This window comes from Hyperoodon ampullatus (assembly GCF_949752795.1).
Source record: "Hyperoodon ampullatus genome assembly, chromosome: 8".
Taxonomy (NCBI): domain Eukaryota; kingdom Metazoa; phylum Chordata; class Mammalia; order Artiodactyla; family Ziphiidae; genus Hyperoodon; species Hyperoodon ampullatus.
Window position 1 is genome coordinate 16,113,167 of NC_136921.1, and position 27,916 is coordinate 16,141,082.

General features: G+C 40.0%; 1 protein-coding gene and 1 pseudogene across 2 annotated transcripts; both read right to left on the bottom strand.

Moving 5' to 3' along the window:
• On the bottom strand, positions 1–27,916 carry MOGAT1 (monoacylglycerol O-acyltransferase 1; the record flags this gene model as incomplete). The annotated part of the gene is made up of 6 exons (XM_079710770.1): positions 1–155; positions 7,738–7,937; positions 8,491–8,665; positions 10,849–11,053; positions 11,629–11,807; positions 27,823–27,916. 6 exons carry the CDS (start codon positions 27,914–27,916, stop codon positions 1–3), a joined length of 1,008 nt encoding a protein of 335 aa, XP_079566896.1.
• Positions 15,553–16,197, bottom strand: LOC307057597 (oligosaccharyltransferase complex subunit OSTC-like; annotated as a pseudogene). The gene has a single exon. The product of its transcript is annotated as an oligosaccharyltransferase complex subunit OSTC-like (transcript).

Genomic DNA, 27,916 nt, shown 5'->3' on the forward strand with positions numbered 1-27,916 from the left:
TTATCTAAAAATGAGAGTTTCATTTTCTGGAATACCATACTTCCCTTTGTGCTCCTCAAATAATTTCCTTAGCTCGTCCATATAGGTCTGATGCAACTCCTCAATCTGCTCTGGGGTTGGGTGCAGGGTCTGATGAACAGGGATTGGGCGGCCAACTGCAAAAACAGAGAATACATCATACATAAGAAATCAAAACCACTCCACCACAAACTACCACCTCTAATGGACAGCCCTAGAAAGATCTCCCAATCAGAATCTGTCAGGCGTGCCAGCTCCCATCCCTTTTTCATTTTACTGGCTGCCTGCCGTGGTCACACCATCTCTTTTGGTAGCAAATAAAGAGCTTTCCTTCTCAGCAGACACTGGATTGTCAGGACGCTTGTGGTTTTGACTTTGAGTCAAATGAACTACTGTGCTGGCTGCAGCTGGGAGATAAGAGGACATCGCTGTGTGTGCACGTCAGCAGCTCGCTCCTCTGGTACAGCTGACAGCCAGACCACAGTGCTCTATTATCACTGCCTGGGAAATCTTAACTCATGAGGCAACAGCCCTCTATTCTGGCTCTGTTTAATGTCATCCTAAAAAAAATGAAAAGAATATATATCTTCACTGCTAAGTATCTGTACTAGAAAACATACATAATCACAAGGATTCCACTGTTTGTAATGGTGGAAAACAAAACCAACCAAAAGTCTTAATAGAAAAAAACATTAAACAAACCACAGACCATTCATTCAGTGGAATCCTAGGCAGCAATTTTTTAAAAAACTAAATAATATTTTTGTAACTGTGTATGGTGACTTATTGTGGTGATCATTTTATAATATATACAAATATCAAATCAACACTTGAAGCTGTTATATGCAATTATATCTCAATTTTAAAAATGAAATATGTATGTATGTACACACAGAGAGATGTTGAAAATGTTGTAGGTGGGGAAAAGTTGTAAAATAACATAGTATGATCCTATTTATTAAAAATTTCTATATCTAGGTGCATTATAAGCTTTTAGTGCACTAAGCAAATCTACAAGGTACACTGATAGCCCTTACCTGGAGGGAGGAAGGTAAAGCTGGGGGAATTTACATTTTATCTGTATTGTATGAATTTTCTACAATGAGAAGGCATTGGTGTTATCTGTATAATTAAAAATGAACTAATTAATTTTTTAAAACCTAGCAATTTCTACATGTATTTTAAGAAATTTATGTAATAAATAACTTTTATCTCACTTGTGTCAGATTTTGAGAGACTAGATATACGTGGCTCCACCTCCTGCTGTCCTCAGTCCTCTCTGCTACTCATTGCGCCCTCTGCTGGCCTGATGCTGCTACCGATGCCAAGAGTTGATTATGTACAGGATGTTCAATGAACGGCAAACTGCTTACTACATTTGATTAGCCTGGGCGTGAGGTCAAATGGGGCTGTAGGTAACAGAATGGCACTCGCAGGGCTTCCTTTGCCCACCCGGAGTCTCCCCATGCTACATCCAAGGTTCGATCCATGTTAGTAACAAAAGGTGATTAGTTAAGAAGATACCAGAGAAAGAAGGAAGTGATAAATATCAGTAGAAGGAAATGTGACAATAGTATGGGAGGTAAGGGAGCACAGAGAAGGGAATGTATATACACAAACACACACACATATATTATAATATATTATATATTAAGAAGATATCTATCTATATCTATCTATATTTATATACAATGTTACACATAATCTATATATCCTATGTATAGATATATAATCTCCTTATCACAACATTAGTATTCTCAAATTGCTAAGTTTTTAACCATATATAGCCTCAAGAAGCTCCTATACAGTTTTCCTTGAAAGCTTGGATGTCAAACATACATAGTAGACATCAATCCTTTGTAATTTAACATAACTATCTCGCTGTCAGTGTGGTTGACTTTTTTTTTTTTTTTTTTTTTGCCACACAGCTTGCAGGATCTCAGTTCCCCGACCAGGGATTGAACCCAGGCCAAGGCAGTGAAAGCACTGAGTTCTAACCACAGAATGGCCAGGGAACTCCCATGTCAGTTGTGGTTGAAATACAGACTAGGAGAGGCTGAAATGATGGGGTGGAATTGGGGCCTGGTGTTGCACAAGAAGCACCAGGCTAGACCAGATCCAGTGCTAGCTCACCAGCAGGTACACCGAGCTAGTAAGTAACTTCTTCTCTGGCCTTAATTTTCACATGTATGCAATAAAAGAGTAGGCGACCTTGAAGCTTCCATCCAGCTGTGATCTTTGTTGTTGTTTGAGGAAAGAAACTGAGAAATTTACGTGCTCATTGAGAAATCTACCTGCAAATCTACTAGCAAATTTGTGGTGTTATAGAAATAGCTTCTGTTTTCTTAGTGAAATTATCCCAAGAAGAGAGGTTAAGTGCAGCTATTCTGGGTGGAAGGGGGGATTTATAAAGAGATACAGTGGTCTAAGAAGATGAAGAGTGTAGTTCCCAGCTTACTTCAGTTAGGGCTTGTGAATTCTGAATTATTGAGTCTTATTTCCTGAGATATCCTACAGCTAATTCCAATCCTGTTCTTTTCCTATTAATGGTTTTATTATATTTCAGATAGTTCTTCCAGAGAGCTCAAACACGCTCATATAAATTGAATTTGTCATCATTAGATTTTTCCCTTTAAACTGTGAGACAAACACCGTCATACTTGTCTTTCTCTTATTTACCCACAGAGAAACTGAGATGCTGAAAGTTTCTAAACTATATATACACATACACAAAAACAAACAAACAAAAACCAAAGGAAATGAAGATTTAAACCCAGCACTTCTGCCCCTCATTACTAAACTAACCCAAAATTGGATTAGAGAGTAAGAACCTTTCTCAATTATTTTTTAGGGATACATACAGAGGTAACAAAACAAAAACTTGCAAATCTGAGAAGGGTCCCCAGAGCCCTAGAAGACCAGAGTTCCCTCTCTCCACAAAAAGGAGATTTTTACTATCAAGGAGAAGAAAGCTGTTTTCCAGTAAGACTGGGTTAGTTGCAGACTGTTGCCTGACTCCCTTTTTATAACACAAAGGAAAAACCAGCTGCATCAGGCTGCTCTGGAGGTAGAACTCCTTGCCCTGGAAAAATCAGCTAACATCTACTTGTGGCAGAGTCAGGAATCTTAGCTCTTGTTTATGTTTCGGTGCTTTTTATAGCTGGCATGCTCCTTTGTTCCCTTTTCAATTCCATCCAACAATTCAGGATTAGTTATGTCTTTATTGCCTTACACAGCAGTCTTGCTCTAATTTCTGTGATGCTGTGTTGTATTTACCTAGATGAAGAATAAGCAGCTTCACGAGCTATTGTATTTGCAGCTGGAGAAGAGCTTGGAGATGGGAGTTATTTTCTTCTCATTGAGGCAAAGAGTAGATATTTCACAATAAGGAGTCTTTTTTCTATTTCTCTGTAATTGTGAAAATTTTACAGAGTTTTCTGTCTCTAATGGTCTCGCATAGGAATTACTCTTTCTTTAGATGCTACATAGCCATACACAAGAGAGAGACCAGGCAGAGAGCTGGGCAGAGTGGGGTTTGGGAAGAGTCGAAACCTGGGTTCAAGTAAACCTCTGGCTTATGATGGAGCCTCAGAAGACGCCCAATGTTAAGTATGTGTGTATATAAGTATGTATACGTATGCACACACACACACACTCATGAACATTTACTGAGCACTTAATACATTGTACTGGGCACCATACTAATTCCTTTATTATTACCTCCTTTAATCCCTACTTTACAATTTAAATTAGGTTCCCTTTCCTTCCTTTCTATTTCAGAAAATCCATTAGCCTGCTTTTTTTCCCATTAGGATAGAATAATGACTTGAAACAAAATGGACTACCTTTGTCCTCCAGTGGTTCCAAACCAGTTTTATTTAAATAAGGTACATTCCCTTCCCTAACTTTTTTATCAAAAAAAGAAAAAAAATTCAAACCTATAGAAAAAATAATACAATAAGCACTTGCATGCTCTTCCTCTAGACTCACCAGTTTTAAACATTTTGTGCACACACACACAATATGTATATGGATATACACATGTATTATTATTTTTATTTTTGTAGAACCATTTGAGAGTAAGTTGTAGACATCATTGATTCGATCATGCTATCAGCCTTAAAACTGCTCATGCTATAAAGACGAAGAAAAGTTGAAAACCTATTCCAGCTTAAAGTAGGCTAAAGAAAGTGAAAATTAAATGCAGCGTATGATCCTGCTATGGGAAAAAAAACTGCCCCCCACCCAAACCCATAGCTAAAAAGAATGTTATTGTGGCAACTGATGAAATTTGAGTATGGCATGTACACTAGTTAATAGTATTTAATCGACGTTCAATTTCCTGAATTGTACTGACATTATAAAAGAGAATAATCTTGTTCTTAAGAATAGACATGAAAGTAATTAGGAACAAATGGTCATGTTGTTTGCACTTAAACAGTTCAGCAATAACAACAGTAAAAGGTGTATTTATGATACCATTAGAGAGAGAGAAAAACCGTAGCAAAAATGTTAACCGGTGAGTCTAGGAGAAAGGCACACAGGAGTTCGTTTTACTACTCATGAGACTTTTCTGAACATTTGAATTTTTTCAACATGACATTTTAAAACTTAAATCCAACACATACTAGGACACATGAAATTTCCTCTTTTAAATAGCAAGTTTCCCTCGTATTTTACTTTCTTACCCAAACAACTTTCTGTCATACCACCTGTACCGGCTCTACGACTTGAACCTAATAGTAACATCTTAAAAAATTTTAATATGTACTTGTTCTATTTCTGAAAACTTAAGAATTATAATCAGACAGGCCTAAGTAAAGACTAGACTTTAAGAACAGTGTGTAAAGAGTCACAGTTCCTTGCAAGAATGTTGCTTTTTTGTTTGTTTCTGCATCACAGTCCTCCAGGAGGGCAGGGATTTTGCCTTATTTGTTCTCTGCTATATTCTCAGTGCCCACAGGGTAGGAACTCAAGACAATTTGTGAATCAACAAATTAGTCTTTAGTTATGCAACATTCTTGCAAGGAACTGCGACCCTTTACACACTGTTCTTAAAGTCTAAACTCATTTCCTTTTTCTCTCCCAGTTGTCATGATGGATGTGACATTGAAATCAGTTTCTCTCCATTATTATGTAATAAAATATAATCTATGTGAACGCTTTATTGTTCTTGGATAAACTGATAATAACCTGGATAAAATATATAAATGACATACTATTTGTGACACATAAAGAAAATATATGGTAGCTTCTTTATAAATTATGTCCATTATGACCCTCAGGAAAGAGGAAAGAAGGTCTTGATGGAGGATGCAGAGAAACCTGATGGTTTAGCAAAGTCTGGTGTAAGAAATAAGCAGAGACTGATGATGGCACCTTAGAATTAGCCAGAGCACATTTTTAAAGGGATTTTAACTAACAGGACATTAACAGACAAAACCATTACAGTCCTAGTGAATCTTAGTGAATCTTGCTCACACTGCAATGAATGCTCTGGGGACTTCCCTGGTGGCGCAGTGGTTAAGAATCCGCCTGCCAATGCAGGGGACACGGGTTCGAGCCCTGGTCCAGGAAAATCCCACATGTCGCGGAGCAACTAAGCCCGTGCACCACAACTACTGAAGCCCGCGCTCTAGAGCCCATGCTCTGCAACAAGAGAAGCCACCGCAATGAGAACACTGCAATGAAGAGGGGCCCCCACTCGCCTAAACTAAAGAAAGCCCAGGCACAGCAACAAAGACCCAACGCAGCCAAAAATAAATAAATAAAATAAATATATCTATTTTTAAAAAATGAATGCTCTGGTTGAAGTTGCTGATGAAGTGGGGTCTGAGAGATATGGGGGAAAACTATTTACAGGATGGAGAATCAGAGCATCTGTGGACACCTGGGAGTGAGAGGATTATAGATGCAGTAATGATTTAGGGTGAATTCAACTAATATCTAATGAGTTCTTGTGATGCAAGGTAGAGTTAACTCTTTTTTTTTTTTTTTTTTTGAGGTACGCGGGCCTCTCACTGTTGTGGCCTCTCCCGTTGCGGAGCACAGGCTCCGGACAGGCAGGCCCAGCGGCCATGGCTCACAGGCCCAGCCGCTCCACGGCATGTGGGATCCTCCCAGACCGGGGCACGAACCCGTGTCCCCTGCATCAGCAGGCGGACCCCCAACCACTGCGCCACCAGGGAAACCCCAACAAACTCTTAATTAAGTAGAGGGGGGAGCAGAAGGACCCCAAAATAACTTGCCACTCTGGACGCTGCCTGAATTCTGCTTGGGGTGTGTCAGGGAGTCAGCAGAGAAACAGCTCTGGGTTTGAAGCGCGCTGATTTAAAACAGAAATGAGCATAGTAACTTAGATCATGGTTTCAAAATCATGTTGTGTTTTATTCTCTGGTGCACGTGAATGATACATAGATTTGCTTTTGTTTATGGAACTGTAAATAACTTATCCCTAACTTGTGTTTCTCCAAGTAAATAAAAGTCTTTAAATACACATTGTCTGAGGGTCTGGTTCACACAAACCAGGCTGCTCTTAGCCGTCTGACTCCCACCTGACCACCATAAGAGCATGCAGCTGAGTCTTTATGAAACATGCATATTCTTAGCTTGGTTTTTAAACGGCTTCACATAATAGCAGGATTCTGAGGATGCTAGAGACTAGAATTGGTGTTTCTGATGTAATCGTTCGGGGGTAAGGGGAAGGATGCACTGAAGCAATTTTCTTTTGTTCTGAGTCTTTAAAGAGATGCATGCTTGACAGGCATTAAGTAAAAAACAGAGCTATGGGGCTTCCCTGGTGGTGCAGTGGTTGAGAGTCCGCCTGCCAATGCAGGGGACGCGGGTTCGTGCCCCGGTCCAGGAAGATCCCACATGCCACAGAGCGGTTAGGCCCGTGAGCCATGGCCGCTGAGCCTGCGCATCCGGAGCCTGTGCTCTGCAACGGGAGAGGCTGCAACAGTGAGAGGCCCGCGTACCGCAAAAAAAACCCAAAAAAAACAGAGCTATAAACACGGAAGGACCTAGAGAGGTGAGCCAGACAGAGACAGACAAATACCATATGATATTGCTTATATGTGGAATCTAAAAAAAAAAAGATACAAACGAACTTATTTACAAAACAGAAATAGACCCACAGACTTATGGTTACCAAAGGGCAAAGGACGGGGGGAGGGATAAATTAGGAGTTTGGGGTTAATGTGGTCCTCATCCTCCTCCCCCATTTTAATCCCCCCACACGTGCCATTTTTAAAGATAAAATCAGTCTATATTAGAATACATGTATCTAGTTGGGGAAAAAATGCTTTTGCCGTATGAGCTGATGCCTATGTGAACTGAACATGATGAAGGCATCTATTACACAGAAATGTTCACATATTAATAGACTCTGATGTAACGTGTTCAAAGAACTGCTATGTTGTAATCTGCTAGTACAGAGAAATAGATTCATCATAGACTATTAGAAATTCTATTTCTAAAATTGAATTCTATTTGTAGTTCAATAGCAATATTTTTAAAATAATTGATTCCCATTCAAATGGAAAACATAGTCATTTCATAAATAAAAGACAGACTGTAAACGAAGCTCAAATAACACCTATAGGATTATTATTTTAGGAAGTTCTTACTCAAAGCTATTTCGGTAACAATAAACATAGCTCAAAGTAAGGTAATCCTTTTTACTCAGTTTAACAGGCCTCGAGTCTTTGATGTACATACCAACAGTGTGGATGGGTTTCCTATAGGGCATTAGGCCAAAATTGTATTGAAAAATTCCTCTGGCGTGGAACAGTGGCAAAGCAAATCCCATGATCTTCTGTAGTTTCTCCTGCACAGTTCGAAGCCATGAGCCTTCAGGGTTGCTAACTTGTTTAAATAGTTCATTTTCACCAAAAGAAAACACTGGCACCAAATAAGCACTGCAAATAACGAGGAAGAATAAGCATTTTCAATGAAAAGGATTTAAATATTTCATTTAGCCCAGCTGACTTTTACAACAGATTCCTAACAATTCTTTAATGTTCCCAAGCCTCCCTATAGTGCCAAGTTCATGTTCCATAAGTTGAAACTGACTTATACTTGAGGTCCTTTGGGGAGGTACCTCAGCAGTCTTAGTGGTTTGTGGAATTTTATTCTATAGAAATTCAAGGTTCCAGGAAGCTTCTTTGTCATCTGTGGTTTTGGCCATGGTTCATTTGTTCATTTGGCTGGGAATTTATACTGTGCATATAACATTTTGTGGTTTTTTGTTTTCCTCTTATAGACAAGTTGAATTGCTGGATGCCATGACATTGAGTTACCTTAGTGGGAAGGCTGTATTTCATTCCCCATAAACATTTACATCTGCTTTCATTGGGAAGCCGATTAGGAGCTCCGTCTTTAAGGGCCAGAAAAATTACTTTACTTCTTTGTGTTCATTTAATAATGTGTTCACTTCCCTGACCCAGTTGCCTGAAATGAAAAGCCACTTACCCATGGGTCAAAGCAATTTTCACAAATCCCTTCCGCTGGCGGATAAACAGAGTGAACTTTCCAGGATGGGCATCCAGTGATTCCTTTGCACCCCCAAGCACAATGACTGAGATGTTTCCACCTCCTTCCTTGCTTAGCACGTGAGACACACTTCTCCTGGAAACTGAGACTGGTCCTTAGTGAATAAAACAAAAGGCGTTAACTAATTGCCCTTTTACACTCTTATCATAATAGTCTATGCCACCAGCAAATATTTCACAGAATTTCCTAGACTGCTTACATTTGGAGCAGTTTGCAGGTTTATAATTTTTTCATAGCCGAACCTTTGGTAATAGATTCCATTAATAAGATCTAACATTCTGGCAGGTGACAGGGTTAGGTCTTTAAAATGTCACTTGCTTATTACTAGGTCTATCACTTGTTCAGATAGGTTGTGTACTGCTCATTTCTACAGATTCCATTCATATTGCATTATAAGTAAAAGGTGCCCCCAGAGTTGTTCAGTGCACAAATCTGCATAGGTGTATGTGGTAGTCTTGCTCCTTATTCTGGCAGATCCTTGCTCAGAACCAAACAGTATAACCTCCAAGAGGTTGCCCTGGATCTTTTGAACACACAATGGTCTGTTTTCAGGTATTCTTTATGGATTCTTATTTCTCAGACATGGATTTATAATGTAAATGGTTTCAAAAATTCAGACATCTGACAAATAACCTACATCAATTGCTAAACCCGTGGGTGATTCCCAAATGTCTAGTTTGACTTTGGTAAATTGTTTATTTAAGATGTAAGTTACATAATTGTTCAGCCTTTATATCAGCCTTTCCCATGTAAAAATAACTTTAAAGACTCCTTTTCAGATTTTAAATGGACTATGTACTCTTGGAGGAAAATACTATGAACTCTTCGAGGAAAAGAATAACAATGAAAACACAAACAACTTGTGACCCATATTTCAGAGACAACCACTTTTTAATGTCTTACTGTTTCCTTCCATTCTTGATTTTATCCATTTTCTTTTTTTTAGTCATAAAAGAATGTGGGGCTTCCCTGGTGGCGCAGTGGTTAAGAATCCGCCTGCCAATGCAGGGGACACGGGTTCGAGCCCTGGTCCAGGAAGATCCCACATGCCATGGAGCAACTAAGTCTGTGCACCCGAGCCTGTGCTTTAGAGCCCGCGTGCCACAACTACTGAAGCCCACGCACCTAGAGCCCATGCTCCGTACTAGAGAAGCCACCGCAATGAGAAGCCCGTGCACCGCAACGAAGAGTAGCCACCACTCACCACAGCTAAAGAAAGCCCGTGCACAGCAACAAAGACCCAATGGAGCCAAAAATAAATAAATATTTTATTAACTAAATAAATAAAGGTCAGAGCCTTGAGAATGGGCTATCCTGTATGTTAAAAAAAAAAAAAAAAAAGAACGTGTTAGTTTTATCAAGACACGACCCTTCGTCTCTTGAAGGAAATTACATGCTCATTTTACTGTGGGTTCCTATTATTGGGGGAATATAAAATTAGGACAGGATTCTGAATGATCAGTGACTCTCTGAAGAGAAGAGGCAGAGGAGGGTAGGTTAGAGGGTAGAGAACCTGAGCGCAAATAGGTGTGAGCTTTCACTGAGTTCAAAGCCACGGCCATTCTGCTCTGCGTGCCCTGAGTCAGAGCTGGAGGCATTGCTTCCACTGGAAAGAGGGCCTCGTGGATTTCCAGACACCTGGCAGTCCTCATTGGCCTCTGGACACTTCTCAGTTTCCTCCTGAGGCTTCCCTTCTTCAGGCCATGCTTAAATGCTGCTATGTCTCAGGGCTGTTAGGGACTAAATGTTTACGTTCCTCCAAAATTCATATGTTGAAACTTAACCCCCAATAGGATGGTATTGGGAGGTGGGGCCTTTGGGAGGTAATTAGGTCATGAGAGTGGAGCCCCCAGGAATGGGGTTAATGTTCTTATAGGAAGAGGAACAGAGCTGGCATGTTCTCTCTTTCCACCATGTGAAGATACAATGAGAAGATGGCCATCTGCAAACCAGCAAGTGGGCCATCACCAGACACCAGATCTTCCCAGCTTTCAGACTGTGAGAAATAAATTCTATTGTTCAAGCTACCCAGTCTATGGTATTCTCTTACAGCAGCTGAACTAAGACAGGCTCCTTTTTCGTCCCTGTTGTTTTTAACCTTATCTCTACACGTGGCACATGGATTCAAACCCCACTTATGTGTGCTGAGTTCTCCCAAATCCATCTCCTTAGAGTTTTACTCTAAGAAACTGTAAACCCAGCTGGTTTGGGAGGGGACATTCTGTGTGGTCCTGCCCACCCAGAACCCTAGAGAAACAGTGATCTGCCTTCACTTACCACTACTCATCAGATATTCTCGGAAGAACGGACACCGGAACCAAAATGGAAGCACGTGAAGATACGCAGTAAGGCCAGGAAACAGCTCCTTGAAGTTTGAATAATTTGTACAAAAGTTTCCAAAGGCTCCAGCAACAAGCACTCCATGGGGGTGAAACCCAAATATGTAGTTGTGACTTGGATTCAAATCCCAAGTTTTGATGAGCTACAGTGCATTTATATTGACATAAAAGAATAAGATGTTCCCTGATTAGTTTCCAATAAGAAACAGAAGGACTCAGAATTAGTTCTACGTTCAAGAGGAAATGAAGAACATGACTCATTTTTGTTTCCTGGGGTAGAGCTGTTTCCAAATTTTTAAACTGTTTCCTGAACCCAGAGCCCCTCATACACAGCCTTCTAAATTTTGTCAATTTAGGTTAGACTCCATTTAGTAACTTGGGCTGATTTGCAGGCTCTCTCCCTCTAAAAAGGGAAAAGCTTAAAAAATATGTGATAAAAACACATTTGAATTCTTTTCCCAGCTTAAAACCATACTATATAAAACAAGTCTAGGGCTTCCCTGGTGGCGCATGGTTGAGAGTCCGCCTGCCAATGCAGGGGACACAGGTTCGTGCCCCGGTCCGGGAAGATCCCACATGCCACGGAGCGGCTGGGCCTGTGAGCCATGGCTACTGGGCCTGCGCGTCCGGAGCCTGTGCTCCACAACGGGAGAGGCCACAACAGTGAGAGGCCTGCCTACCACAAAAAAAAAAAAAAAAAAAAAAAAAATCTACTCACATGAATTGGAAAATAGTCCTTAAAGTACCTCCAAATGGTCCAGCTTCTGACCCAGTCGGATCTCCTGCCTCCTTGCTCTGGGGTTTGCCAGTCAAAGTAAAGCCATGTCAAATAAGGGATGTAGAGGAACCAGTAGTTGTATATGATCAGGAACACAATGACTCCAAGGCACACCTGTGCTGTAAGAAAGGGGAAGACCTCAGGAATCAGGGTCAGTTAGCATCTACTCACTGTACTGTACAATCATTCGCCCAAGGTAGGGGAATCTAATATATACAAAGTGTGTTCCACTGAACCTTGGTTCAAGTGAGGTGATGTAACAAGACAGCAATGGTACAGTATGACCTAATATTTCTTGGATGTTTAGTATATACCAAGTACTGTATTGTGGATTCCACCAAAATATTTTAAAATTTAATCCTCATATAGCCGCAGCATCAATGAAGCAGCCCTAGCACTCCTAACATTCTTTTTATAAGAGGGAAAATAGCAGCTTAGGGAGGTTAAGTGAATTGCCCAAACTACACGGAGGTGTAAGTGGCTGACCTGTCTAAATTCAAGATGCATTCTCAAAGCCCATGGCCCTACACCATCTCCCCGACATGATACATCGAGGAACTGTCGCTGACAGGACGAATTCCTACTACAAGTGTTCACCTTGACTGAGCAGCCATTATGCACGTGCCCATGAAGAGGGCACATTCCAATGACAAACTTCATTTCCCGGAAGTCTATTGCCAGAGGTAGACATGGCACAGGAGGGACTCTACGCCTTAGCTCACTTACCACTTCTCTTGACATTTCATAATGACAGAGCAATCCTAATTGCTTGTGCACCTAAGGCTGTAGCTTCAAATAGATGAAGCAGGAATTGATAAAACTTGACCTGGGCAGTAGGGACAAGAATAGTTGCCTTAAAGTAATACATTAAGCTAAGCTAGACATTTTCTTTTTATGCCTGTGCTATGTGTTGTACTAAAAACTATTTATGAAAAGAAAAATATATCAATGGCGCGGAGCACAAAGACTTAAAGCCTGGCACAGAGTAAGTGCTCAACCAATGCCAGCTATTACTATTGGGTTAAGGAGTGCCATTACCTCTTTCTTCTTTATTATGTGCTACAGTCTCTAATCTAGTACTAACTTTGGTCCCCCAAGCTCCTATCCATTCTCACCTTTATTAAAAAGAGCTTTGTCCCCAAACAATCCATCATGGTATCTGACATGAGCACCTTGATCTATTATTGTTTTATAGCTATAGATGTAGGTATAGATTTGGGTTTGTTTGGGTTTTTTTTGGCAAAAACAGAACACATGTTTATATTTCTAGAAATATATAAATTAATACATTTCCCAGTATAGATTTAACCCAAATACCGAATTGAACCCATCAGAGGACTGACTTGCTCTCTCCAGGGTGGGTTAAAGGTTAAAAGTGTGTGAAAGGTTAAGGAAGCATGTGCCCTCCACCGTTCAGTGGGGTGTTTTCTTGCATTCTGAAAGTTTCCACGAGTCTAGAAGTGAGGCCAAAAGAGTGTCCTCTGCCCTCATTCCTACCAAGATCACTCTATTTTGATTTACCTGCTTCCTTCTACCCAGGTCTGTGTGCTGACAATGTACCCCTGTTAATTAATTTTATTTTATTAAAATGTGCAAAACATTTACAAGAAACATAAATAGGTCTCATTATTCTCTACCCCAAGCTGAATCAGGTGAGCTATGATGGAGCAAGGGAGGGAGGGCATAGGTACTGAGTAGTAACTGTCTCGCATGGGCAACATTATTTACTCCTCCTTGCAACCCTCACGGCACAGAGTTCTGTCCCCATTTTGCAGTTGTGGAAACTGAGGCTCAGGGAGTTTGAGTGTCCAAAGGACTTGAACCTGGATCTGCCTAATCCTTAAACCCAGGCACTTTTTTTTTTTTTCTTAGAAAACCAAACTATCCCCAGCTAATGGTCCTAACACCATAAACATGTGTTTATTACAAGTACATAAGCAGGTTCATAAGCATAAAGAATCAGGCACATGAAAGGTTTTATTTTCTTTACTATAAAGGTGGAGAAACTAAGACCAAAAGCAAATTGACTTAATTTCAACCACAGAGTGAGTCAAAAGTAGGTCCAGAAACAAAGTCCTCCGGCTACTAATTCAATGGTCGACTCACCCAACCACATTCCTCTAGGTGAATACACACTGCATGTCTCTAACATTTATTATGTGTTTTGCATGTACAGTGGTTAAGACATGGATGGGAAATTGGACTCCTTATGTTGGAATGTGCCACCAACCAGCTTCCTGACCTGGGGTGAGGTCTTTTACTTCTTGAGCCTCGATTCCTTTACCTGTGAAATGGGCTAATAACAGCACCACTCTCCAAGGACTGTTGGGGGAATAAACAGAGAGATGTTACACTGTCTGGCACAGAGCAAGCACTTGACAAATGGGAGCCATTTTTATAATAACTGTGTTTACTAGGATACATTTGGAGAATGTAAAAAGTAGAAGCAGACAAGATAACACTCATATTCCTGTCACCCAACAAAAACTACTGTTAAATTTTCCCGTCTTTTTCCATCAAACAGGTTATGTTTTTTTTAACACAGTTGATCACACATATTTTTTATTCTGTATTTGATCACTTACGATTATCTCATCTTAGCTGCTTGGTATTATAAATTTGGCATTAAAACCTCTCCATAAGTGTTTTTTTTTTTTTTTTTTTTTTTTTTTTTTTTTTTTTTGGTACGCAGGCCTTTCACTGTTGTGGCCTCTCCCGTTGCGGAGCACAGGCTCCAGACGCACAGGCTCAGCGGCCATGGCTCACGGGCCCAGCCGCTCCGCGGCATGTGGGATCTTCCCAGACCGGGGCATGAACCCGTGTCCCCTGAATCGGCAGGCGGATTCTCAACCACTGCGCCACCAGGGAAGCCCCCATAAGTGTTATTTTTAATGACTGAGCAACATTCCATTGGTTGTCAGTACTAATTCAAATTCTTTTGTTTTTGAATATTTGGGCTTCTAACAACTTTTCTCTAATAACATAATCTTGCGTAAAGATTCTATTTCATATCACAAACAGCACCAAAATAGTTTTTTAATCCCTTGATCCTAAATTGGATTGAAAGCAGAAAACACTATAAAAACCAGGTGACTAGATCACCTTTATTTTCTATTTTTATCCCACTAAGCAATCCAAGGTAACACGATTCTCCTAAACTGGAGGTCAAACAGAAGAGAAAGTTAAAAATATTTACTCCAAAACATTGTGCAGCTCGGAAAACTAATGTTGATACTTTAAAAAAAATTGTTTAGATTCACAAACCAAGTTGCACTGAAGGCCTAAATTTCAGCTGCCTTTTTTTTTTATTAGAAAAATTATTTATTTCTTCTCCTTTCATACATCTTATTGTTCAGGAAACAGTCTTACATACTTATCTGAAATGATGTACTGTCACACACTCTGTTTAAAGGCAAAGCACCACAGGTAAAGCTGATCAGCTGTCCAGAGTTCTCAGCTTATGGGATCTCACTTCCTGATTTTACATTAATTTCTGAAGGTCAGAAATGTCATCTCCAAAAAATGTTAAGGGGTTTGTAAAAAAATAATCATTTTATTCAATATTATAGTTGTAGAAATGAAGTATATTTTCTTTAAGAAATAAAAAAAAGAAGAAAATGCCACTTAACATCGTTGGTATGTCAGTATGGGCCAGCAGGAAAAAATACCGATAAGCTTGTCTCTTTGATACCAAGTAGGCATTCTAGTCCAAGCTATAATACGCTTCCTATGTTTTCACTAGATGTTTCTTTTCTGCTGCTTTTCATCCTTTTCCATATTTCATATCAGAGGACTGGTACAACCTTTAAAACTTCATTAACAGGAGCAAATTCAGTATACACCGATTTCTTCTCAGAAGGCACTCTAACCCATCAGATAGCCCGGCAGTTTCATTCTCATGAATACTGTAGCCATGAAAAAACTCAGTAGGACACAGGAGAATCCAATGAATAGAAGGAGAAATCTATTGAGTTTGGGAATGTTTGGTGCATTGGATCGGTCCAGGATTATGAAACCTAAACCTCCCATTGTAAACAAGAAGCTGGATGGGAGTCCTTCCATAATATATTGTCCATTTACTCCGTAGGCCAAGAAAGCTACTGATCTCTGATGCCCATGTTCATCAGTCATGGAGCCGACACTTGGAGGTTCGACAGTAACATCATAAATGATTCCTCCGGCGATGAGGAAGTAAGACACCACCACCGCTCTGGTGGTACATCGTCATGGCCGACGGCATGTGCACCCAGGGTGGCTTCTTCAGCTTCAGGTTGGGACATTCGAGCACGAAGAATGGGATTCGGTACAAACTCTCCATGTTGGTGGTGGCAGGGGCAGCTGTCGGCCACCAGCCCCACGCACCACCCAGGAACAGCTCTTCCTTTTTTTTTTTTTTTTTTTTTTCTTTGGCTGCATCACAGTGTGTGGGAATCTTAGTTCCCCGACCGGGGATGGAACCGTACCCCCTGCAGTGGAAGTGCAGAGTCCTAGCCACTGGACTGCCAGGGAATTCCCCTAAATTTCAGCTTCCTTGACTTGGGTACATTCTGGATAAGAAACCACAAGTCAGCCCCCAATCACTTATACTCTGTTTTTACTTAACTGCCATAGATTCTACTTTCTACTTTCTCTACATCACTGAGGAAGCTGCCTCCTGCTATTTTTGTTTTTTGAGGTGAAATTCACATAACATAAATTAGCCATTTTAAAGAAAGCAATCCAGGGCTTCCCTGGTGGCGCAGTGGTTGAGAGTCCGTCTGCCAATGCCCGGGACATGGGTTCGTGCCCCGGTCCGGGAAAATCCCACATGCCGCGGAGCGGCTGGGCCCGTGAGCCATGGCCGCTGAGCCTGCGCGTCCGGAGCCTGTGCCCCGCAACGGGAGAGGCCACAACAGCGAGAGGCCCGAGTACCGGGAAAAAAAAAAAAAAAAAATTTAACTTGTATGTGTATCCCTTCCACTTGTATCCAAGAAGTTTTCATTTTTCCCCCTGGGAAAACTGTTTCTATGCTTATTTTAGCCATTTAACATAGTATGGAGAAAGAAAACAACTGAGAGGTAAGCAAAATCCTTTAGCACGTCACATTCTTTTCCTTTTTATTCCTGAGGCATTGTATTTCAAAACATCAATCGGTGTCATCTGCTGAGTATAAGAATGTAAGTATAACATTCCTCTAATTTTTAAAATTCCTGCTTTAAGAAAACTTGCCTCTCAGAATTTCTTAGGATGAGGATGGGGCTCAAAGACAAATCTCAGAACACTTTGCGGAATTTTTCAGCCTAGTATTCCTCATATGTGGGTCTGCTCCATACCGCCTTTAAAAAGTATTGCCGTACAAGGATCTGCATTTTCCTTGTTTAAAAGTGAATTCATTATTGGACCTATTTCTTTGCCTAATGAAGTCAAATAAATTATAACAAGGATCCAGTTGAAACCAGTCCCATTTTCATACTATTTCAGAAAGCTTTACAAGCTGAAGGACAAAAGAAGCACAAATACTTTGTATACCTACAAACTGAAAACCACATAAATAATCCATGATAAAAGAGGCACAATAGTGTTCATGCAAGTCCAGGAATCTAGTATGAATCACTAGAGTGAATGCTAAAATGTGCTCCCTCAAAATTTTCCAGATTAAGGGAGACTAAAAAGATGTAACTACATACAACATGTGGATTCCTTTGCTATAAAGGACATCAGCAGGACAATCGCTGAAATATGAATAGGGCCTCTGGATTAGGTCATAGTACAGCAACACTGTTATTTTTCTGATTTGGATAATTGTACTGTGGTTATGTAAGAGATATATATTAGGAAATATGTGCGGAAGTACTTAAGGATAAAGGCAGACCATGTCTGCAACTTACTCTTAAAGAGTTCAGATGATGATGATGATGATATACATGTGTAAGAGAGAAAGATAAAGGAAGCATGGTAAAATGTTAACATTTGGGGAATTTGATGAAGAAATATAGAAAATTACAAAAAAACTTACAATTATTATTTTTGAAGTTACTTCAAAATAAAAAGTGAAAACAATTTTAAGGGCCCTCCCTGACACCTACAGAATCAAAATCTCTGGGGAATTTGCATTTTAACAAGTCCCCAGGTGATTCTTAGATATACTCTAAAGTTGAAAACTTCTGATATAAATAAAATCAACAGTGGAAGACTCAGCATTTTTTGACGTCAATTTTCTCCAAATTAAACTATAAACTAATCTCAATCACAAAGCAATTCCAATGAAAACCCCAGCAGGCTTTTTAGTATAAACTGAAAAACCAATTCTAAAATGCATATGAAAATGTAAAGAACCTATAATAGTCAAAACAACTCTGAAGAAAAGAACAAAGCTTGAGGGCTAACACTATCTGATTTCATGAATTATTATAAAGTCACAGAATCAAAACAACATGCTAATGGCATCAAGATAGATAAACAGATTAATGATACAGAATAATCCAGAAATAAATGCACACATATATGGACAACTGATTTTTGACAAAAGCACAAGCCCAGTGCAGTAAAGAAAAAACAGCTTTTTTTTTCTTTTGAACAACAGAGCTGCAACAAACATATGCCAAAAAAATGAACTTGGACCTTGTACTACATACAAAAATGAACCCAAAATGGATCATAGATCTATATGTAAAACCTAAAACTATAAAACTTGAAGAAAACGTAGAAAATCTTTGTGAACTGGGATTAAGCAAAGATTTCTTAGATATAACACCAAAAACACAATCCACAGAGAAAATATGGATAAGTTAGACTTCACCAAAATTTAAAATTTCTGCTTTTCAGATACACAAAAGATAACCCATAGACTGGAAGAAAAAAATCTATGCAAAGTGTATGCCTGATAAAGGACGTGTATCCAGAAGAACACAAACTCTCAAAACTCAATAATAGGAAAGCAAGCAACCCAATCAAAAATGGGCAAAAGATTTAAACAGGTACTTCAACCAAGAAAACATACAGGGACTTCCCTGGTGGCACAGTGGTTAAGAATCCGCCTGCCAGTGCAGGGGACACGGGTTCGAGCCCTGGTCTGGCAAGATCCCACATGCCGCGGAGCAACTAAGCCCGTGAGCGACAACTCCTGAGCCCGCATGCCGCAACTACTGAAGCCTGCGTGCCTAGAGCCCATGCTCCGCAACAAGAGAAGCCACCGCAATGAGAAGCCTGCACACCACAACAAAGAGTAGCCCCCGCTCACCACAACTAGAGAAATGCCGTGCGCAGCAACAAAGACCCAACACAGCCAAAAATAAATAAATAAAACAAATAAATTTATATTAAAAAAATGAAATAAGACTAAATTAAAAGAAAGATTATTTTAAAAAAAGAAAACATACAAATGGCAAACAAGCACATGAAAAGATGTTCAACATCATTAGACATCAGGGAAATGTGAACGAAAGCTACAATGAGAGACACCACTACACACCTGTTAAAGTTGAAAAGATTAAAAGGACTGCCTAAGAAAACTACAGGCCAATATCACTGATGAACATAGATGCAAAAATCCTCAACAAAATACTAGCAAACAGAATCCAACAACACATTAAAAGGATCATACACCATGATCAAGTGGGGTTTATTCCAGGAATGCAAGGATTCTTCAATATACGCAAATCAATCAATGTGATACACCATATTAACAAGTTGAAGGAGAAAAACCATATGATCATCTCAATAGATGCAGAGAAAGCTTTCGACAAAATTCAACACCCATTTATGATAAAAACCCTGCAGAAAGTAGGCATAGAGGGAACTTTCCTCAACATAATAAAGGCCATATATGACAAACCCACAGCCAACATTGTCCTCAATGGTGAAAAACTGAAACCATTTCCACTAAGATCAGGAACAAGACAAGGCTGCCCACTCTCACCACTCTTATTCAACCTAGTTTTGGAAGTTTTAGCCACAGCAATCAGAGAAGAAAAGGAAATAAAAGGAATCCAAATTGGAAAAGAAGAAGTAAAGCTGTCACTGTTTGCAGATGACATGATACTATACATAGAGAATCCTAAAGATGCTACCAGAAAACTACTAGAGCTAATCAATGAATTTGGTAAAGTAGCAGGATACAAAATTAATGCACAGAAATCTCTGGCATTCCTGTACACTAATGATGAAAAATCTGAAAATGAAATCAAGAAAACACTCCCATTTACCATTGCAACAAAAAGAATAAAATATCTAGGAATAAACCTACCTAAGGAGACAAAAGACCTTTATGCAGAAAATTATAAGACACTGATGAAAGAAATTAAAGAGGATACAAATAGATGGAGAGATATACCATGCTCCTGGATTGGAAGAATCAATATTGTGAAAATGACTCTACTACCCAAAGCAATATACAGATTCAATGCAATCCCTATCAAACTACCACTGGCATTTTTCACAGAACTAGAACAAAAAATTTCAAAATTTGTTTGGAAAAACAAAAGACACCGAATAGCCAAAGCAATCTTAAGAACGAAAAATGGAGCTGGAGGAATCAGGCTCCCTGACTTCAGACTATACTACAAAGCTACAGTAATTAAGACACTGTGGTACTGGCATAAAAACAGAAAGATAGATCAGTGGATCAGGATAGAAAGCCCAGAGATAAACCCACGCACATATGGCCAACTTATCTTTGATAAAGGAGGCAGGAATGTACAGTGGAGAAAGGACAGCCTCTTCAATAAGTGGTGCTGGGAAAACTGGACAGGGACATGTAAAAGTATGAGATTAGATCATTCCCTAACACCATACACAAAAATAAGCTCAAAATGGATTAAAGACCTAAATGTAAGGCCAGAAACTATCAAACTCTTAGAGGAAAACATAGGTAGAACACTCTATGACATAAATCACAGCAAGATCCTTTTGGACCCACCTCCTAGAGAAATGGAACTAAAAACAAAGATAAACAAATGGGACCTAATGAAACTTCAAAGCTTTTGCACAGCAAAGGAAACCATAAACAAGACCAAAAGACAACCCTCAGAATGGGAGAAAATATTTGCAAATGAAGCAACTGACAAAGGATTAATCTCCAAAATTTATAAACAGCTCATGCAGCTCAATAGCAAAAAAACAAACAACCCAATCCAAAAATGGGCAGAAGACTTAAATAGGCATTTCTCCACAGAAGATATACAGACTGCCAACAAACACATGAAAGAATGCTCAACATCATTAATCATTAGAGAAATGCAAATCAAAACTACAATGAGATATCACCTCACACCAGTCAGAATGGCCATCATCAAGAAATCTACAAACAATAAATGCTGGAGAGGGTGTGGAGAAAAGGGAACACTCTTGCACTGCTGGTGGGAATGTGAATTGGTACAGCCACTATGGAGAACAGTATGGAGGTTCCTTAAAAAACTAAAAATAGAACTACCATATGACCCAGCAATCCCACTACTAGGCATATACCCTGAGAAGACCATAATTCAAAAAGAGACATGTACCAAAATGTTCATTGCAGCTCTATTCACAATAGCCCGGAGCTGGAAACAACCTAAGTGTCCATCATCGGATGAATGGATAAAGAAGATGTGGCACATATATACAATGGAATATTACTCAGCCATAAAAAGGAACAAAACTGAGCTATTTGTAATGAGGTGGATAGACCTAGAGTCTGTCATACAGAGTGAAGTAAGTCAGAAAGAGAAAGACAAATACCGTATGCTAACACATATATATGGAATTTAAAAAAAAAATGTCATAAAGAACCTAGGGGTAAAACGGGAATAAAGACACAGACCTACTTGAGAACGGACTTCAGGATATGGGGAGGGTGAAGGGTAAGCTGTGACAAAGTGAGAGAGAGGCATGGACATATATACACTACCAAACGTAAGGTGGATAGATAGTGGGAAGCAGCCGCAGAGCACAGGGAGATCAGCTCGGTGCTTTGTGACCGCCTGGAGGGGTGGGATAGGGAGGGTGGGAGGGAGGGAGACGCAATAGGGAAGGGATGTGGGAACAGATGTGTATGTATGACTGATTCACTTTGTTATAAAGCAGAAACTAATAAAAAAAAAATAAATTAATTAAAAAAAAAAAAAAAAAAAAAGGACTGCCTATATCAAATGATCGCAAGGATATGGAGCAACTGGAACTCTCATACGGTGCTGGTGGGAATGTAAACTGGTACAACAACTTGGGAAGAAAGTTTGGCAATTTCTTAAAAAGTTAAACCTGCTCCAACCATAACATGATCAACCATTCCATTCCTAGGTTTACCCAAGAATAAAGAAAGTATACATTCGTTAAGACTTGTAGGTAGAAGTTCACGGCAGTATTATTGATAATAGCTACAACCCAAATATTCATCAATAGATGAATGAACAAACAAATTGCAATATATTCACTCACTAGAATACCACTTTGAAACAAAAAAGCTATGAACTACTTAATACACATACAAAAAGAATGAATCTCAAAATAATTATATTCAGTGAAAGAAGCCAGACCCCCCCAAAAAAAGAGTACATATGCTGTGTCTCCATTTATATAAAACACTAGAAAATGCAAACTAGTATTATGAATGACAGCACCACATTAAGTGGATGCTTGTAGATGGGGGAAGGAGGGGTTACAGAAGGGATATGAGAAACCTTTGGGGATGATGGCTATATTCACTATCTTAATTGTGGCAATATTTTTTTCGGGTGTGCATATGTGACAACTTAAACTGTACACATTAAATATGTGCAGTGGGAATTCCCTGACAGTCCAGTGGTTAGGACTCTGAGCTCTCACTGCCAAAGGCCCTTGTTCAATCCCTGGTCGGGGGACTAAGATCCCACAAGCCGCACGGCACAGCCATAAAATAAAATAAAATAAATATGTGCAGTTAACTGTTTGACAGTGTCACAATAAGGCTGCTTAAAGAAATAAGTAAATAAATAGACCCATTCAGTAAAAGATCACAGTCTCACCACATGGTCTTAGGTAAGATACATACCTCTTGAGCTTCAGTTTTCTCACCTAAAAAAATAAATCTAGGGCTTCCCTGGTGGCGCAGTGGTTGAGAGTCCGCCTGCCAATGCAGGGAACATGGGTTCGTGCCCCGGTCTGGGAAGATCCCACATGCCACGGAGCGGCTGGGCCCGTGAGCCATGGCCGCTGAGCCTGTGCATCCGGAGCCTGTGCCCCGCAATGGGAGAGGCCACAACAGTGAGAGGCCCGCGTACTGCAATCAATCAATCAATCAATCAATAAAATAACCCCTGCCACAAGGAGTTGTAGATAGAAGATGGTCAATAAATGTTGTCTCTCTCCTTTTCAGTTTTCCACTTTTCAGTTAGCAGGTTGGTAGCACACAAGCTAGTAAAGTAATGTTTCAGTTTCTTGAATATTAAGATTGGAAGATAGGTGATCCAGCAATTCCACTTCCCAGCATTTACTGAAGGAAATGAAATCACTACCTGGAAAAGATATCTGCACCCCGCCATGTTCACGGCAGCATTATTTACAATAGTCAAGACGTGGAAACAACTAGTGTCCATCAACAGATGAATGGATACAGAAAGTGTGATATATACTACATATATGAAATAGAATATTATTCAGCCATGGAAAGGAAATCCTGCCATTTGTGGCAACATGGACAGACCTTGAGAGCTTTATGCTAAGTGAAATCAGTGAGGCAGAGAAGGACAAATACATAATCTTACATGTGTGGACAAACAAAACAAAAGAACAAGCTCATAGATACAGAGAACAGATTGGTGGTTGCCAAAGGTGGAGGTATGCGGGGGGGCCGGGGGGAGGCAAAATGAGTAAAATTGATCAAAACGTAAAAACTTCCAGTTATAAGATAAATAAGTCCTGGGCATGTAATGTACAGCATGGTGACCATAGTTAACAATACGGTATTGCATATTTGAAAGTTGCTGAGAGTAAATCTTAAAGATCTCATCATAAGAGAAAAAAAATGTGTAACTATGTGTGGTAATGGATTTTAACTAAACTTACTGTGGAAATCATTTTGCAATAGACATATATCACATCATTATGTTGCACACCGAAAAATAATACAATGTTATACGATTGGAAGACAGGCACTTAACATTTATCTCGAGGAAACAGTATTTGATTTCATGACTAAATGAAACATTTTACTTTAAAAAAATATATATATATATATATATATCCCGGGCTTCCTTGGTGGCGCAGTGGTTGAGAGTCCGCCTGCCGATGCAGGGGACGTGGGTTCGTGCCCCGGTCCGGGAAGATCCCACATGCCACAGAGCGGCTGGGCCCGTGAGCCATGGCCGCTGAGCCTGCGTGTCCGGAGCCTGTGCTCCGCAACGGGAGAGGCCACAACAATGAGAGGCCCGTGTACCGCAAAATAAAAAAATAAAAAAATAATAAATAATTAAAATTAAAAAAATTAAAAAATATATCCCAAGTGCTAATAGCTTAAACTCATTTCCTGATGGTGGAAAGAAAAATGCATTCCAAGATTTTGATTTAGAGACTTTAAAATACATAGTTAATAAAACTTCTCTTATCACCATTGGAAGGAGATACTACATGAACTCCTTACTTTAAAATAATTAAAATGGAAAGAAATAGGTAGGCGTTTATACTGCCTTTACTGTAAGAATTGAATTGTAGGGTAATCAATGGCCCTAGATGATGAGGAAAAATTATTCCTGGCATAAATTCTAGTTAATATGTGAAGAATGAATGATAGAATATGAAAATTACCATTTTGTAGTCCCAAATAAAACAGTTAATTTGGTCAAGGATCATTAATGGAGACTAGGTGAAAGGTCAACGGTCAACAGGGAACTTTTATCTGCAGCATGTCAATTACCACCCCTCACATTACTTCCTACCTGTACCCACTGACCACTCTCAGGCACTAATAATGGGACAGCTAGACATCATGTGCATTCTGACATAATGCAACATGAGCACACAGCAGCACCTCGGAAAAGGACTTGCAAAAAGGTTTCACCTAAATCTAATCAAACCTTTAGCTCCAACTTCCATTTTAGAAGAAATACAGGGAATTGAGGAACATGTTAACCCTACAAAATAGCAATCAGAGAACTCCTGAAGGCGACACATCTTGCAGGACAGATAACCTGGCTTCTTCAATGCTTCACTGACAAGAAAACAAATGAGGGAAAAACTGTTCTAAATTAAAAACTAAATGCAACCCAGGGGGCTTTTTTGGATCCTGATTCAAGTAAGTCACACATAAAAGTGTATTGGGGGCTCAATTTTAGGAAATATGAATATTGACTTGGTTTAGATGATTTTAAGCAATTACTGTTAATTATGCTACATGGGAACAATGTTACTATAATTATGTAAAACAATTTTATAATAGGCATACTAAAGTACTTGGGATTAAAATTCAATGTGATTTGCTTTAAAATATTTTTGCAAAATAGGTAAAACTAATATAGCAAATTGTTAAAATAATTATAAATCCAAGTAATGGGTATATGGCAGTTTATACCCTTCTCTACTTTTCTGTATGTTTGGAATTTTTCATAATAAAATTTCCAAAATATATGATAATACAAAATAATATGCTCCTAGTAACACGAATGTCAAATGCATGCAATAAGAGCATTTAAATGAATTGTCTGTCAAGCCACTGTAGTTTGATTCAAATTAGGACTGGTGGGCCACGTCTAAGTCATTAGTCCATTCACATGTGACACATAAGGCTCTACCACCCACCTTGTGACCTAGAGCAGACCTCCAAGCTCTATCTTTGGAAAATGAGTACAGGGGTTAGCCCCTACCTCTAGGGTCGCTGTGGGGATTTACATACATGAGTTGATACAAATAGGGACATGTGGGGTGGACCACTTCCCTTTTGGGTGACAGAGTGAAGACATTCAACCAGTACTTATTGTGTGCCTTCCATGGGCCAGGCACGTGCTGGGTACTCCCTCACTGAGCCTGTAAACTAGGATGTATCAGGGAGGAAGAAATTTTCCTCGACCCTCCTACGTTCCTCTGGCTGATCTAAGAATTAAATTGACATGAGACAGATTAATGGGAGAAAATCAAACAAAATTTTAATAATGCCTGGGGGATACCCCAGGCATTTTAATGCCTGGGGGATACCCAGGAAAACTGAGTAACTTGCCAAAATGGCCAAAACCCTCCCCTTAAATACCATCCTCAGCTAAAGACAAAAAAGGATATTGAACGTGGGTTGAGTCAGTTATGAGAAGTTATCAGGAAAAGCACAGTAAGGAAGGGTAAGGTTTTATGCAAATTTAAGTCCCTGCCTTCTTCATTGGTAGGTTTCTAGAGATTTGGTCATCATCCTCTTCCTGGTACAGCAAGAGAGACACCCTTACAAATAGAGATTTCCCTTATAAGTGTAAATGTTTCTTACAAAAGGGTAACTCCCGTTAGGTTTTCAGAATTTTTCCTATGTCTGCTGCTTCTTAGAAAATAACCAGCTTAAAATAATTAATATACCAAAGAGACATATTTTGGGATGGCAAATTCTGCTCTCCTACAGATGGCAATAGAGACCTTTCTGAAGTAACCACAGACATAACACAAATACAAGCAATGATAAGGGCCATGGAAGGAAAGGACAGTGGGCTATCAGAGATGTGCTGGCTGATGGGCAAGAAAGTCAGTCTCCAGGTTCAAGGCATTAAATTGGACAGCGTAGTGGCTAAAGCAGGAACTCTGGGTACAATATTTAGGTTTGCACCCAGCCCCTCCACCTCCTACTAACTGTGTGACCTTGAACAGTTCACTTCACCTCTTAGTTCCCTCATCTGTACAATGAGCGCAGGAAGACACAGTCCTTACCTCATAGGGCTGTTGTGAAGATTACATGGTTAATAGTGTATGGTGCTTAGAATTGTAGAGGCAGATGGCAAGTGCCAAGCTGTAGCTGGCAGAACAGGACCTGACACACACGAGGCCCTCGATAAGTGTAGCTGTTACCTCAATGGTACTTTGGCCTAGAGCAAAACAAAGTGTAATGCTGTCTCAACAGTTTGGCCTAGGAGGACTTAATGAGTTAATTATTTGAATTTCCTTTTTTAGTAAACTCTAGCTGTACTTGGAGAGTTTATTAAAAAAAAAAAAAAATCCCGATGTGCAGGTTCCTTTCTGAAACAAATGAATTCAAAATTCTAGGGATAGAGCCTGGGCATCTTATTTTTTAGAAATTCCTCCAGTGATCTTAATGTGCAGTCAAGGTTGAGAACCACTGATCCAGGCATTCAAAATGTAAAATGGTTTCAAAATTGTAAACCTCTACAGTGTAATGAATTTATTATTACTGTGGCCTGGACAGTGTACAACCCATGATCTTATAGCACACAAATGACTTTAGCCTTCAGAAGAGTTTAAGTTCGCAGTAATTCCTGTCCTCTTATACCCCCTCCTTTTCCCTGACCCTCCCCATGCCCCCGCCCCCCTCAAGAGCAGAACAAACATCCAGAGAAAAAGCTCCCAGATAAGCCCCCTGCCCCATCTAGTGACTGGCTCCTGTGCATTTCTACATGGGCTTAACTTGGGAACTGGCTAGAACACACTCTTCCTGGGTCGAATTATTTACAGACAGAGGCCATCCAGCCTAACGTGTGGTGCAGTCTTCTTTGCAGCAAGGTAGCTTTCTGCACCCGAAAATCTTAAACACGGGAAAGCTAACACAGATATTTGTTATGAGGGTGGGGATAAGGAAGGAATCACGTTTCCAATCCTTGGACATTGCTTTTCCATTTATGAATCGATGATTCAAGAAACGAGTTTATCTACTTTTGAGGGGCTTAAGTGCAATGTCCTATAGCTCGATTGGGTCGTGGTTACACTTGGATGTATATATTTGTAAAAACTCATCGAGTTAAAATCTGTGCCTTTTACTGTGGGTAAAGTACACCTCGAGTTTTAAAAACAGCACAGGGGAAAATGAAGTCGCCAATCAGTGGCTTGCTACAAGGTTCACGTGGAAAGATGAATCAAAGAGGGGAGTCCTAAATTAGCTACAAATGCCCTCTGTGACCTGCCTGCTCTGGCTTACAAGGGAAGTAGTGATGTCCGGGACGGGGGAGACGGAGCCCCAGGCACCGCGGTGTTTCGCTCGGATCTTGCGCGGCCGGGAGTCCTTACCGAGCAGAAGGAAGGACAGGACCCACTGCAGCACCGCCGCCGTCTGCAGCCGCCGCGCCAGCGGGATGTTGAGCGGCGCAAACTCGACCTTCAT